Source organism: Callionymus lyra, chromosome 13, assembly GCF_982586985.1.
Source record: "Callionymus lyra chromosome 13, fCalLyr1.hap1.1, whole genome shotgun sequence".
NCBI lineage: Eukaryota > Metazoa > Chordata > Actinopteri > Syngnathiformes > Callionymidae > Callionymus > Callionymus lyra.
This window is the reverse complement of record NC_141830.1, coordinates 19,547,045-19,563,344: the sequence shown is the minus strand read 5'-3', so window position 1 is coordinate 19,563,344 and position 16,300 is coordinate 19,547,045. Positions and strand designations below refer to the sequence as shown.

General features: G+C 41.7%; 1 protein-coding gene across 1 annotated transcript in view; it reads left to right on the top strand.

The window, feature by feature from the left end:
* Positions 1-16,300, top strand: part of erfl3 (Ets2 repressor factor like 3) — a 45,914-nt gene that overhangs the window by 26,226 nt on the left and 3,388 nt on the right. Inside the window, exons 2-4 of the mRNA XM_087806421.1 lie at positions 4,585-4,819; positions 14,382-14,497; positions 14,797-15,920. Coding sequence (XP_087662547.1) covers positions 4,585-4,819; positions 14,382-14,497; positions 14,797-15,920 — 1,475 coding nt within the window. The remainder of the gene's footprint in view (positions 1-4,584; positions 4,820-14,381; positions 14,498-14,796; positions 15,921-16,300) is intronic.

Genomic DNA, 16,300 nt, shown 5'->3' with positions numbered 1-16,300 from the left:
TCCCTTCACCACAGCTCTCTGTCGGAAAAGAGTGTGACACTCTTTGTTCGCCATTATTTTTCAAAGCCTTTCCTCATTTCACCTGCCAGGGTCCCAGATTTTCCGAAACAGCTGTCCACATACAACCCTCCCACCCCCCCAGCCTCCACCCCCATGTGTCCCGGGACAGAGATTAGGCGCACCCATGTCTTCAAGTCTCCACTCCAGGCTGTACATTATTGATGCCAAGTGTGAGTGAGAAAGTGTGGGCCCTGCGTATGCATGCTGTAATGGCTATCTGGTGTCTCCCGGAGGAGGCCAGGGATGGAGTGAGTGGACGAGCCAAAGACGAAGAAGAGTTGAGGTCAAAGAGGTTAAGTGTGGTGGGAGGGAAGAGGGGGTCAGGTCACTGTCATCATCACCCTCTTCTTTTTGTTAAGACTTAAAAGCCAAATAACTTTGCATTTATTTATCTTTTTAAAGACAGCAACAGGTTTGAATTAGTCTTGTTTCAAACTGTAGTTTTTTTCCAGGAATCGTCAAAATGAGAAGATTTTATCTGAAAAAAATGGATGTATTTGCTAGTGTAGCTTGAATATATTTCATGTCTATTCCAGTTATTAGAGTTGAACAAGCTGACATTGTTGAGTTTCCCCCCAAACAAGCCGGATAAGACACGCTTGATCACAAGTAATAATTAGAGCAATGAAACGACATCTGTTTTTTTTTTTTTAGGAGGTTGACGTTATTAACAATCATGTGCACATTTTTTTTTTTTTTTTTAAATAACTCAAAAGCCTTTTTATTAAGACTTGGCTGTTGTGTCAAAGGCTCAAGTACACGTTGCAAATTGGTTTGTGGACCCATTTTATAGTGTGTTTCATTCTTCAATAAAAAAAAATGCCTGAAGAAGAGTTTAATGACCAAAACTAATAACTGATAAACATTCAGATACAGCAATTATGTATGCAATACAATAGTCTCCTGTCATTGGACTATGTTTACGTTAGTATAACCTCCAGATAAACACATTTAAACATGAATAACATGTTTTACTGTTTCTTGAATTGTTATTATTAACCATAATATGTTTTCTATAATGCTAGTATTGACTAGTAGAAGGTATTTAGTATCTATCTTACTCCAAGTCTACTTTACAGTAATACTATTTCTTAAGTGTCTGCACAGACATTAGATTCTAATCGTCGAGAGCGTGTTCGCACAGTGTGAGTCGAGACAGCGCAGCTTGGGCTGGATTGAGGTTGGAATACAAGGGCAAACCACCTGTTCTCGCTCTGAACATTCTTCCAAACATTAATCCCCACCATCTTCCTGGCGCACACACACTAGGTCAGTTACCGGAGGTACTTTTCTGCTGCAGAGGACACATCTGAGCTCTTTGATCTCAGGACTTTGACAGGCCGCGGGATGAGTCGTACAAAGTACCCGACACTTCTCCAGCATTCGTTCTTTACACCCACCTGCACTGCACACATGCCGCTTAATATCTTAATGGCTGTTTTCAATGTCCTACTGCTGTTGATTAACCAGCCGATGACAGTGAGTCAGTTCAGGTGAATAATGTCCACTTGCTCTTTTTTTTTGCTCACAGCAAGGCCTCCCAGCCGTCTAAGTATTTACAAAGGATCAGTTTTCACTTTGAAATATGATGAGGGTGATGATGATGACCTCTGAGGTCCTCGCCAAAGTCAAAGAGATCATTACAGCAATAGATTGGCGGACGTGCATAACAACACTGCACTAATGCCTCAGAAGCTTCATGTGTTTTCTTGTATATTACTTCTTTTTTTAAATTTATAATTATAAACAAAAGAACCTTGGCCTCCTTTTCAATATATCAAAAGTTCAGATTCGTTATACTTTAGAAACCATCACTCATTTTGTTGCGTTAGAAGATTACCTCTGTAACTATCCCCACAAATGGGTCATTTAAGCAAAAGCAAACGATGATGTAACAAGGACATCATTTAATTTCCTCTAACATGTAAAAAACGACTTGTATCTCCATTTTTTTTAACCTTAGACTTTAACTCAAAGGGTTAAATGGATGAGGATGACAAGGTTACCTTGACCTGTTGTTTGTCAACCACATCTAACTAAATCATCTTAAGATTATGATTTAAAGCGATTTATTTGTTCACAATATAGTGAAAGTGCTTCAGAGAATAGATACATGATTGGATATCAGCTATTTTCTCTTGGTTTAAGGCCAACAGAGCAACATCATATCTTCAGCTTCACTATCCCATTTGTAGTAATTTTATACCCGATTACATCTTATTTGTTCATTCGTTTTTGCATGCTTTTTAAAATTATCATTGAAAATTCTTTATTCACCGTATGAAATCCACTCCTGAGAATTTCCATATTTGTTCGTTGGGTTGAAGTGTTTGTTTTGAAGGCTGAAGCGGACCTAAAGAGAAAGATGAAAGGGGTGTAAAAGGAAACTATCTAATCGTGACTCTATTTACCTTTAAACCGCTTCCGACATGTGTTGGTGTGTAATGTTTGAGTAACAAAAGAGGCAACAACGTTTCCCTTTTTCTTACTAGAATGCTCATCATTTGTCATTTGATAACTTCTTCTTTTCTGGTGTATCTTCCCTGCCCCAAAAATGCTTGACTGACGCATAACTAGAATTTAGATGTATACATATTTTGGGATATTTGGTTATAGATTCATATTATTTGAAAAGGTGGAAAGTATTAAGGTTTTCCTTTTTTTCTTTTAATAAATAGTAAAATTGACATGTCATTTTGGCTACATGACGGCGTTCATTTCATCAAACAAGGTTTTGTTTGGGAATAAAGTTTATGCCTGTTTTTGTATTTCACTAAGCCCAGCTCATCGCTCAACATGGTGTCTGCCTGTTTACCTTTTGAAAATAGAACCTCCTTGATCATATATGTGGACGTGGTAGTGTTGACTACTCTGAAACACAACCACTATTATTATGAAAAAGGACCTTATTTTTTATATTTTAACTCTAATACAACGTCTATTCACTTCATGTAGTTAAATTATGGTTGTATAGACGCACCTAATTCGATGTAATGCAGCCATCTTTGCTATCCAAGCATGACAATAAATAGCTACTCAGTAATGGGTTAACAATATGTGTGCCTCTTGGGATACTTGCAACTGAATCTATTTTCATGTTAAAATGCAGTAAATATATGGGGAAAGTGCACAATCATGTTTACCAAAAACTGCATGGTCAACACTTGGCGACTGCTTTTGGATGCCCTGCAGATATGCTACAAATTGTATTTAGTGTTATGCAACACAGACCAAATGGCAAAGACAGGCTGAGTGCAGCACAGATTATCAGAGCTATCCCAACGTCACTGCAGGCTGTCATCCAGTAAATCCATAGACCGGCATGTGTGTCCATAATCTGATGCTTTGGGCCTAGTTGTTTTGCAATTTCCAGTCTCATTTCCGCTGCTGTCCTTTGCATGCTCTGCAGTTAATACAGAGCAAACACCGTCTTCATACAATCCTTCGATGGAGGATGTGGTCATGAAGCTGTAAGGACAAAGTTAAACAACATTTCTAATCGCCGAACAATCCATGGCAGAATATTGAATGTATTGACGATCTCCATTATGGTTGGAGACCCATTTAAAGGTCTCATTTGGTTGTAATAGTCCTTACAAAGGTACTTCCTGTTTTTTGTAATATAGGTTCTTTTACTTACTTACTTACTTTTTCTTAACGTACTTTACATGATGTGATGAAACATGAAAGGTATTTATTAGCTCTCTTTTTGCATTGAGGCTCAAGGTAGAAGCAATTCTCTCAACTCTTGTGATTCAAATTTAGCTAATTTTCACACTTAAATATTCCACTGTGTGCGATTATGTCATATTTTCTTTACCACACAGGCAACAGAATGTAAGTGGGAGATGTGTATAAACAAACAGAAACATGCTGTTATAAAACTGCTTGCAACGGGTCACAAATGCTCACAGAAATAGATCCACGCCCACAGTGTTTTAGTGGGTAAAAAGAGGGGGGCAAACAAAAGATGACTGACAGGGTTGTTTACCCACAGTCATTTAAAAAAGTGAAGGAAAAAGGTTGAAAAGTTTTATGTTTGGTTGTACTACAAAACCCACAGATGATGCATGTTTGGTATTTGCTGTGTGTTTCCTGTGATGGCCATTTGTGGTGTGGTTGTGACCGAATAATGGTCTAGGAATGTGGTCAATGCATGTAGGGGCACGTTAAACATACCATTGATTTGAATCTAATTTTGTGTGTTGATTTAAAAATGAAAGGTACAAAATGGACAGACATGAATCAAGAGCAGAAGGGAAGGTGTAGTAGAAAGACGTATATGTGGAGCATGAAATATGAATGAGTACACTCCACTCTGCTTGTCTAAGCTGTAGCCCTATAAAGAAATCTATACTTGGCCAGACACCCATAATCCTCCTTTCTTTTGTGCACTCCACTTACAAGGCAGAACTACATTTTCTCACTTTTATTTCTAGACTTTTCATCAGTGTGCCTCAATGTTTTTATACGTCTCGACAATCAGTGGTCAGAACTAATGTTGTCCTCTCCTTGTTCTTCAAGGATTTGCCTTCCCAGAATGGGCCTACAAACCTGAATCAAGTCCTGGATCCAGACAGATCCAGTTGTGGCACTTCATCCTGGAGTTGCTGAGGAAAGAGGAGTATCATGATGTCATCGCTTGGCAGGGAGACTATGGCGAGTTCGTCATCAAGGATCCAGATGAAGTTGCCCGCCTGTGGGGGGCCAGGAAGTGTAAACCCCAAATGAACTACGATAAGCTGAGCCGAGCTCTAAGGTAAGGTTTCAGGAGGGCATGTTGTAAAGCAAAGCTGTCGGTCTCAATAACACAAGGGCAAACATATTTTAACAATGTAATTTGAGGGCCAAATAAAATTTATATTTTTCAAACTTTAACTTTAACAGGAAGTATGACTCGGATAATTTTGGTTTGTTTTGCTTTTCCAAGAATTTCTTTCCTTCGACATCGGTCTCTGTATAATAGTAGCCATCAATTATCTCTGTATCTTATCTTAGGGGTCACAAAATTAACATAATTATCACTTTCAATGTGTCCTTGCAATCGTTCAGTGAATGTTTAAGAAAATGTAAGTGGGGTGTTGGGGAGCTAGGAGAATAAGACCTAACAAAAAAAAATATAGGGTTCTTCATTATTGTCATGTCTGCGTCAATAAAGAAGAAAATAATTGAATATTTCTAAGTAGCTAATGGAATACATAATTCATGTTGCACTTCTGTGCCATAGCGTCTTTGTGAGTGGTCAACTTTTACAACAAATGTATTTCTTTGAACAAGAAATACATTTGTTTATATAGAGACTGGGTGCTTTTTCACAACTTCACTATGGAAATGAAGTCCATACTCTCCTATAGGAGAAGCAGTTAGAAAATTAGGACAGTTTTTTTTGCCCCACAACTGTAAACTCGCATAACTGGAAGTGTTTCATTCAGACCCACATCATTGCACCTTTGACACTGTAGCTCTGTTTCACCCAGACATTCCATTAGTCATGTCTGACCAGGCACTAAATAGCACTTACCCAAGTCCTTAACACTGTTGCAAGACCGAGCCTGGCCACATGCCTTCAGACGGCATTGACCTGCTTCTGCTTACAACACACTGGTCTATTTATTTCACCCTAATAGTGAATAATCCTTTGATGGGTATTTTAACTTCTGTAACTATTCTTGAACTCTCTTCCAAAAACCTGCATTCAACCTGTGCTCCATGTGAGCAAATTAAGTGATAATTTCTGATCAATCATTAAATGACCTTTTCCAAAATGCAACACTTGAGTCTCATGCGCAACAGCAGCTGTAGCAAGTGTCTTATCGCTCCCGCCACAGTTTATTCACAGCCAAACAAGGACAAGATTAGAAATAAGCACTTTAAAGGAAGGAAAAGCTTGCTTAATTTAGGATGCTGGAGCTTATCCAGGCTCATTTGGACTGGTGAGTTAGGAATAACTTTTGTAATAGACAGAGACCCAGTGCTGACGTGCGTCTTAATGGGATAAAATGCACACCTTTAACCCACGAGTCCTGAATTAACATTCCTGAATTGGAAACAAAGAATGTAGATGATGGTCATGGTCAGGGTGACTATTTATGGTGCATCCATCCTCTTGAGCTTTGACAGATTTTGAGCTTTAAGCTGCGGTAAGTGCTTATATATAGCTGGTCTTAGTGCCCTCTGAAGGACTGTACCAAAGGCAGATTGTGTGCTACTGTTGACATAAATTTAGAAAAGTCATGTCAGGTTAATAGTGTGAAGACAAAACACTTAGTTACGTCCGTGTTGTCCTGATTTGACACCAGATCTGTTGTTAGTCTCACACTGAAGGAGACTGGAACTGAAACCTCTCAAGATGCTCATCAATAGTCATGTGGCGTGAGGATTAATGGCACTAAAGATTAATGAAGTTATAAAACAGGCACATGTGCTTGCTAACAAACCACATATGGACCAATGTTTTGGAGATCAGACAAACTTGTAGCCTTCATTAAAAAAAAAAAACCTGCTAATAATAAAGAGGCATTAGCCTCCACACACTACACGTGCACTTGAAAATACACATGTGTTTTAAAGTGTTCTTTTTAGTCACCCAGCTATGTGTGATGTGTGATTATGCTTTATACCTTGATCCCACTGGCTCATGTCTGCATTCCACATGTTGGGAAAAGTCCCAGTATAAGTTTTAATGTACTATTAGAAGGAACTTTTGTGTGTGTGTGTGTGTGTGTGTGTGTGTGTGTGTGTGTGTGTGTGTGTGTGTGTGTGTCATCTTTCCTTGTGTCGTTGTGAACAAATGTGTGCTGTTCTTACAGATAGTCATTGGTTGATTTTCTGGAACTCCTGTTGTTCAGTTTAACTTTCCCTTTAAAGTATATACTTTATTGAATATTGTTTTGATTGTTTAAGCGCTTTGTGACCCTGGTCTTGAAAAGCGTAATATAAATAAAAATGACTTACTTACTTACTTTATTAATTGTTTTTTAATACTTGCAAAAGACATGGATGGAATGGGTTGTTATTCCCTACAAAAGTTATTTAACACATTCAATCAGAGTTCTTATAGTAATAATTTGTACATTGATCTCGTCCTATTATGGATTATCAAGACTTTTTTCTTTTTTACCAGACTAGTACTCATGCCAGAATGAATTCCTTTTCTGTAAGAGATTCTTAAATATCACGGTACAATTGCCTGTTCACATGTTAAATTGGCGGCGGCGGGTCTCGGCTTACAATGCGGGTCGGTATTCCACCTCAGTGATGTGCTATCTGCTGTCACATTATCACCGTTGATGAAGCGCTTTGATGCCAGAGCTTTCTCTAACCCAGCCATGGAAAAGTCTGTTCCAACTTTTCCTCTCTGGAAAACAGACCTAGGTGTAAATATTCCAGCCTGGAAAAAAGGATGTGTCAAAGAAACGGGTGTATCCCAGTATCCCCAGCACCCTTGATTAGTTAAGTTTGAGTTTAAAAATACTTTAAAATCACACAGGGAGGTAATTACGCATTTAGGCAACGGGTCACAACAAACCTCCAGACTCCACCGACAATATCACGCTAAGCTTGTTAAAGCGAATCCAGCCCCCGTGTGTTACGGTCGGTAGCCCACATTGGTTCCAGCCTGGCGGTCAAAGGTCAGGGGGACTGCCACACACAGCTGGCAAAGATTAACAACCCAACACATGTGCACATTCACATACACAAATGTGCCATTGTACAAAGGAGTCATGCTTGCGCGCACACATGTTTGGAGGGTTTGCTTCATTTCCAAAAATTCATCTCACTGTGATGGACCACCGCAACTGCAGAGTGGCCTCTGTGGAGGAGAAGAACTTGAAAACGGTTCCCATGAGCTTAGGGGCGAAACTTATATATAATGGTCGTAAGTCAAGCTCCTGTTGGCTCATAAAAAATGTATGTTACTGTTAATGAAATGGAACAACAATGATATTAAAATAAGTTACAATTAAAAATCTATATACTTTAATAGATCTGATCCAGCCTTACACCCCAGCTTCGAGCTCTGAGGTCTGTGGATCAGAATCTACTGATGGTTCCTGAACACGGTTCAGGACCAGAGGAGAGAAATCCTTCCAGACTGTTGCTCCTAAGCTTTGGAACGATCTTCCTCTCTCTCTGTGTTTGATGATCTACTGACTCCTTCAAGAAACATCTTAAGACCTTTTTATTTGTTCAGGCTTTTCCTTGATTTTCTGGAACTCCTGATGTTATCAGTTTTATCTTGACCTTTAAAGTATATACTTTATTGAATATTGTTTTGATTGTTTAAACGCTTTGTGACCCTGGTCTGGAAAAGCACTATACAAATAAAAATTACTTACTTACTTACTTTAATTTGGCTTCCAAAAGCACATTAGGAAAATCTCCACCACTGTGGGTTCCAGATATAAATAACTCATATTTATATTAGATTCCCTAAAATGAGATCTTTGTTTTTTTTCAATCACAAGGATATCTCTTGCTGCTGTAGTAAATAAATAAATATCATTTATTTCTAAACCACAAGTTCAACAGTTTAGTGTGAATGGTCCTGCAAGACCGGTCGCCCTGTCGCTGCCTTCAGAAGTGAACGGCTCTCTAGAGGATTGTAACTGGTTTAAATCCATCAAGACCAGGCATGTTACATAATTATCATATGATGACAATGTCCCATGTATGACCCTGTAGAGATTAGCCCTTCCACCATAGCTTTTTTTTCAGATTTACAATTACAGCGAAGGATGACTTCAGCTCACCCTAGTGATCTGGCGAGTCCTGCTTTTGGGTCAGATGTGCTCTTTCCAGAGTCGCTCATTGTGTGGAAACGCCTAGTGCCAGAGGAAAAGTGCAGAACGAGCACCCGTGCACTGTACCACTTGTGTTCCGAAGTATTGTCTTTTCTTTGTCTATCCGCAGCATGCATGTGTCCACCATATATTAGTGATGTGTGTTTTCTATTGTGCTCCAAAGAATGAGGCCTTTATGCTCACGCACACACCAGTCGACTCGAGTACGCACTGGCACTCGCAGAACATGTGACCACCAGACCCCGACCAGGACTTTCATCGTGACGAATCCACAATAGGCTGCACGTTTACCCTAATTTTTGTGCTTTGCAGACACACCTGAATCATGTGATTTCCGTTCAATCATACTTTCAACTTTCGTCTCCAAACGCACACTTGATTCCCTTTGTGCGTCTGGGTAACCCTGGTGTGAACACACAAAGCCTTGTCAGGTGTTTAACAACATTCACTGTGTGTGTTTCTGTGTGTGTGTGAGTGTGACTAGCATTGCTGACGAAAGAGGCAGAAAATAAACAAGGTGGTCATGCGGAGTATTGTAATCCTGACTTCCTGTCCAAGCCCGGATCTATTTACAGCCTGACAATGGGGCAGCCTGTACAAACGCACACACATTTGTGCATGTACTGGAATAGATCTGTGACCTTCTACTTAATGTTATGATGTATAAATCTCAAATTCAAGCATGCGACATAAACAGGTCCTTTTTGTAAGTAAACGGCCATGAACGTTATTCTTATAATTGTTACCTTCTGAAAAAAACCTCCGCATTAAACAAAATCCCCGAATTTGTGATCTTTTAATTTTCTACGATTCAAATACATGTCTATGCCTCATAATCCCTCCTCGCGCTCTAGATAAACCTTTTCCAAACTGTCATTTACATTTTCCACATTCTCACACAGTTTGTAATCTCTCCAAACTTTATTTCAGCAAAATTAAATTATATTTAAATGCAATAAGGATAAGAACAATGGACAAAGTTTGAAATCAACAACATTGTGTATCAGGTGCCATCCCTAGTCCCCATCAACAGTGATCTGAGAAGGTCCTACAATGCTTTGCCGCATAGTTAGGTAAGGTAGAACTTTATTGATCCCTCAGGAGCTCTCCTTTGGGAAATTGATTTTTTTTTCCAATTAGCCACAGCAATACAGCAATTTTTCATAAAAAATAAATAAAAATAAAATAAGAACTAGAACAATAAATAAGTTAACCAATCACAGCTGTCGACCATTTGTGATGGCAATTTAATCTTGCAAATAGAGGAGTTTAAATACAATATCGTAGCATGTAATCATCAATCCCAATGAAGAGCAGTGTTGGAAAGGCATCATGGGAGTTCACCGTTTTGTTGGCACAATAAGTAAGTAAGGTGCGGTAATTAGCGCCTCACGCCGAGTTATGTGTTTGTGTTGGAGTAATATGTTGGTTGAATAAATCATCTGTTTGCCAAAGTGTGGGAATAACAAAAACAAGCTTTGGCCTTCCTGACTTTAGAAACCGAGGTGACGCTAGCTTCAGAACTGCTTCGATGCAATATGAGCATGAAATCAAGTTTTCATCTTGTAAATTGTTGGATATTTTCATTCTTTATTACTTTAAAATTGAATGTTTCATTTGTGTTTCACCAGAGATAATGGCACAATCGACTCTAAACTCATCAGCATTGATCTCCTGCTCTTGCACGATTCTGCCTCGATCCTTGCTTTGATCGTGATTTTTGAACTAGACCAAGACTGTGTAATCTGCACTTTAATCCCTGACTTATAATCACACACAGAAACAACCCGACATGATGGAAATACCACCCCATGGTTTCCCTGAAGGATTTGCCACAATCCGTGGAAGCATTGATTCTTCAAACTATCCTTTTGGTTAGGCAGGCTGCGGGGATTAAACTACATCTCCAGGATGAGTCCTTCGGAAGAGTGACTGGATAGACGCGTGGTCCTTCATGCCTGAATGAGTATGCGGTAACAGAGTGTGTGTGTGTGTGTGCGATGTGTGTGTGTGTACTTATGAGTATGTGTAAGGCGAGTGCGGTGGGCAGCTAAACACAGGCACTCAAAGAATCTCTTTCTTCTTGTTTGAAGTGAGTTCAATTGCTCTTCAAAGTCTGTCTGCCCTGGATGATGGCGCTGGAAGGTGGGGGGGCAGCCAGGAAGAACGAGTGACCTGGAATGATGGCTCTAGTTGGCGTCGAATCCAGGGTTTTTTTGTTTGTTTTTCTTCTGCTCCCAACTATTCTTGCTATTTGAGTGACATATTTAATTAATCATAAAAAAGAGAGACTTAAAGGAATTGCTGGTACCATTTGTAATGAAACTGATAAACATGCTTTTAATTTCTAAATCTACACATTTCAAATAGTAATACGTCTTATTTTAAGACACTTTTCATAGCACTCACAGACTGACGGATTAAACACTGAAAAACAACTGTAAGAGAGAATTATAAAGTTAAAAGACTTGCAAAAAGTACAAAAAAAAAGTTTTAAAGCACTACAATTACAGAACATGAGTGGCAGTGAATAAGCTAGTTTAAAAAGATGGATGTCCAATGGGAGAGAGGTCAAGATATATATATATATATATTTTAATTTTAATAACCATGCTGAAGCCTCTCGGTCAAGGTGACCAGTTGGCTGAAAACAACTGTTTGAGTTGTGTTGCCAATGGCCAACTTGACCGAGGGGTAAACGTGCCTTAATTTCTCCACGCATTGAGACCTCAATATGTAGAAAGTGTTAAAGGTCAGCTGCTATATTTAAAGCTTAAAGAATAAAAATCATATTTGTTTTTTAAGTAAACATCAGCAAGCATTTGAATCATATTTCATCCAAATTAACATTTTTTTTAAATCAGCTTAAATTTGTCAGTTTGTCATGTGAAATAAGTTTAAAAGGGCAATAATGTTGTATATGTTGATATAAAAAAGGATATGTTAATTGTCAATAATCTATATATGTGCCCAGGGTTGTCATGGTCAGTGCCGCTGAAGAAACTTATCACCGTCAATCTTCACCAGTTTACTAATCGGTGTTCTGAGGTGCTTGTAATTCTGCACGACTCCTTACCCGGTCTCTTGCCCAAACACTCCCCCCTCACCCGCCTCACCCGCCTCACTCAGCCTCCTGCGAGTGTCTCCCCTAGAGCAGAAATTACATGCTGCTTTGTGCCTGGCGTAAACAATGTTTTCAACAGGCCCGTCTCTCCATCTCCCTCGCTCTGTCTCCCCTCCCTCGCCAGTTGCCTCGGGGGATGAGTCGAGAGCACAGGGAGTGAGTCGAGCTAGAGGGGTGGGGGGGGATTGATGAGAGGGAGAGAGAAAGAGTGAAAGGTATCAGTAGAATAAAGGGGAGAGAGAGGGGGGGAGGGTTGAAGAGAACAAGTGAAAAAGAGCAACAGTCTGTTCCCAGAGCAGAGAAATGGCCTGATGTGTCTGTATAATAAGCATAATAAGAGTGGGGTGGTGGTGGTGGTGGGGGGCAGCATCTCCCCATACACAGACACAAACGCCCCCCCCTCACCCCCCGCTGACTGGATAACCAGCGTTCAGACTAATGATAGCCAAAGGTCGCTGATTAACTCCACATTACCTGAGCGCCCTCCAGCAATGGTCCGACAAACAAACTTCTCTCTAAACTCGTGCCAAGTGACACATGTTCGATACGAGGGGAAAACAGCCGTAAACGCAGGTAGACGTGCGAGTATGATGAGTGAGTCTGGTGTTTGTTAGCCGGAGGGGGGTTAGGTGGCAGTTCAAATGAACATGTGGCCCCCGTCCCTCCGTTCGCTGGAGAACCATAAACCCCCTTTTCTTGCAGAGTCAACGTCTATGTATGTGTGTGTGGGGAAAAAATGGATTTTGTTTTGTCAAACAAGATGTGGTTCTGAATTGATCTAGCTGTTAGTTTCAGTTTGAAATACATTGATAATCTTTCGTTTACCATGCATATTTGTTGATCAAAACTCTTTTGATGCTATCGTACCTCAACTGTCTGTGACCAGACTCAGGATGGGCAAGTCTCTGTACCGACCTAAAAAAAAAGCTACATGAGTGTAAAGAGAACAAGAGATATAGTTGATGGCTATAGGCAACTAGATTACACAAGATTATAAATCAAGTTTGGAAGTTTATGTCTGTTTATGTTTTTAAAAAAAAAAGGCTGTTCTGTAAATCAATCGTTTATTTGGTGGTGATTAATTCAGTGAATCCATTTCATTTTTATTATCCAGGTTGTTTTAAATTGTTTTTGCCAAAAATATAATTCCGACCTTACCTTTTTGTTTCTGGAGTAATTATCACTAAATATGTCAAGGAACAGGGGCCAAATCATTCAATGAGGTCCCCATCAGATTGTTGGTTCAAACTCAATGTAGATTAATCCTCATGGTGACCAATACAGAGGTCAGTGTTTAAAATGCGATTAGGGGCAGGTTTGATGGATGTTCAAAATCTTTCAGGAGCCAACAGAAGTACAAATGCTCCAGTATAACCATGACTTGACCAGATGAAATCACTGCTAGTCTCTATTTAAATGACACACTTTTTTCAGTCTCTATTAATTTATATATATCATCACATACTTGTTGCGTCTCTTCTCTTACGTGATAAATTATTGGTGACAATATCTGGTTATGAAGTTGAGAGCATCTGTCGGCGGCTGCCTTGACTGTCCCTATAGATTTCAAGGTCCGTTTGGATCTTCAAATGAGCGGCTCGGTCAGGATTCTTGGTGTAAACACAAGTTGTCAGCGGGAGTCGTGACAAACGTCTCTCTCTCTGCAGTTATGTTGTTGTATCAATGTTTTGTTTGTCACCCTCTCGTCTGCACATCTCCCTCTCCTCGGCTTTTACCGACGTGTGTGTGTGTGTGTGAGGCGGTTCTGCAGTCAAAGGTTACATAAAGTGAACGTGTATCTGGGGAAGAAAGCGGAGAGATGTTACATAAAGAGCTGTAGCTGGACAAAGGTTAATAAAAATGGAGCCTTGTACTGTAGGCAGGAGAGAGAGAGGGAGAGAGAATGGCTCTTACATAAACAGATAAAGATGGGTGAATTATTGGTGGCTTTGCTGTGGTGTTACATAAAGAGATGGAGCAAAATAATAAATGTGTCGTGCAAATAAACCTCTCCATAAATGCACCAAATAACAGAAATTCCATTCCAAGTTCACGGCATGCAGAAAAACGAGGCATTTTATGAACTCTGACCTCTTAATTGATTGTTTATCCCGCAACAGATCCCTGCCTGTCACTCAGCCCCTCCGTCCATCCACTGCTTCTCATCCACCCCCCAAACATGTCTGCTGTGTGTCAGACAACACTCTGTAATATCTGTCATTAGAGGGGCCGACATGAAAGACCCATGCTTATTAAAGTGTGTGTTTGAGTGCGACTGTCAAGCGCCTCCCTGACCTTGGCTCCGGCAGTCAAATCAGATCAGTGTGTTTTGACATTTCGGTGTTTGTTTTTCGCTCCGGCCCTAAACGAGCGCTTGTGTTGCTCCTTCACAGGTATTACTACAACAAGAGGATCCTCCACAAGACCAAAGGAAAGAGGTTCACCTATAAGTTCAACTTCAACAAGCTGGTGTTGGTCAACTACCCTTTTATCGACATGGGCTCCACTGGTGAGTGTGTGTCTTTTGAAGTGTGTGTTTTTATTAGTGGTGTGGCAAAATATCGACAGACTTGAATGTAAATATACTGTATACGGCTTTCGATTTCATTTTAATTTGATCATAGAGGCTTTTAAAGCTGATGTTATTTTGTTTTCAAAACAGATGACAGCAGCTAAGACTTTAAGAGTCATGTGGTCTGTAAATTCTGAAAACACCAGATCCAGGATCTGGTCACTGGCGTGGGTAGTCCCACCATATAGCTCTGCCTTCATGAAGTCTTCAGTCTCTCCTCACTCTTTCTTGTCCAGGAAGTGGAGTCCCTCAGAGCGCTCCGCCCGTCCCCACCGGTTCTGGGGCCCATTTCCGATTCCCGCCCTCCACCCCGTCCGAGGTCCTCTCTCCGAACGAGGACCTGCGCAGCCCGGGAGGGATGTTCAGCTCCGTGGCCCGGCGCATCGCCCGCGGCTCCGTCAGCGACTGCAGCGACGGGACCTCCGTCAACTCCGAGATCGAGGAGGGCAACGTGGGAGGGGGCGAGGAGCGAGGGGAGCGAGGAGTGAGTGGAGGAGGAGGACCAGGTGGCGGAGGGGTGGGGTACCGGAGCCTCATCCATCCACGTCTATCTCATGAATCCTTGTTCCGCATGTACGGTGGCCCGGGCAACCCTGCTGGTCACTCCAGGGGTCCCTCTGGACATCGTATCCACCCGGATTCTCTGTCACCCTTCCCCGTGTCCCCTCTGCCCGGACCTGGGGGAGCCGGGCTCTTGGCTCCCCCTCTGTCTCCGGCGCTCAGCATGACCCCCACCTCCCATCTACCGTACACCCCGTCTCCGACGCTGTCACCCATGCTCGGCTCCCACTTCTCCTTCAACCCCGAGGACATGAAGCGTTACCTGCAGGCCCACACCCAGTCGGTCTACAACTACGGCCTGAGCCCCCGAGCCTTCCTGCAGTACCCCAACATCGTCATCCCTCAGCCTCACAGGCTTGCCGCCGACAAGCAGGCGCTGGCCGGAGATCGGGGAGCGCCGGAAAGAGGCGAGAGAGGAGGCGAGCGACACCACCATCCGACCATCGGTCACTCCGCCCACCATCATCCACACCCGCCTCACTCCGCGCACCCCCACCCCCACCCCCACTCCCACCCGATGCATCACCCCCTGCACCTGGGTGAAGAGCCTCCACACTTGTCCCCCTTCAAGTTCAAGCTCCAACCTCCACCCCTGGGCAGGAAGCAGAGGGACGGTCAGGGCAAAGTCCGACAGAGCTCGCTGTCCTCGGGCTCGGGCTCCGGGTCCATGTCGTCCACGTCAGGCTTCGGCTCCTCCCTCTCCTTCGGCAGCGACCTGAGCTCCGCCAGCGGATCGGGTCTCGTCTCCGCGTCGTCTTCAACGCAGTCGCTGAACAGTGCCGGACTCCCCAAGATTAAGGTGCGACTCTCCTGATGATGATGCTGACAACGGATTGCCTTTGCATGACGGCAATCATAATTGATCAAATTATATTTTATAAAATAAACAAGGGTTGGCAATTACATTTCGTATGGCAGGGGTCACGCACTTAAGGCTTGTGAGATGATATTCTTTGGCCCTCCATTTATATTTAAGTGCCGACAGAGCAAGGGACTTTCTGTTCAACATCGGATGGATACTCTTGTGTTATCTCGGGGTCAAGCCAATGTAATGGTTTTATCCTCGTGTTTCTTTTGGGGCAAGTTGACCGGCCTTCGGGTCACCTTGACCCTGAGATAAAAATCATCACAATAATTGTATTAGCTTTAGTTATATAGTTAAGATCGAAATAATGCATA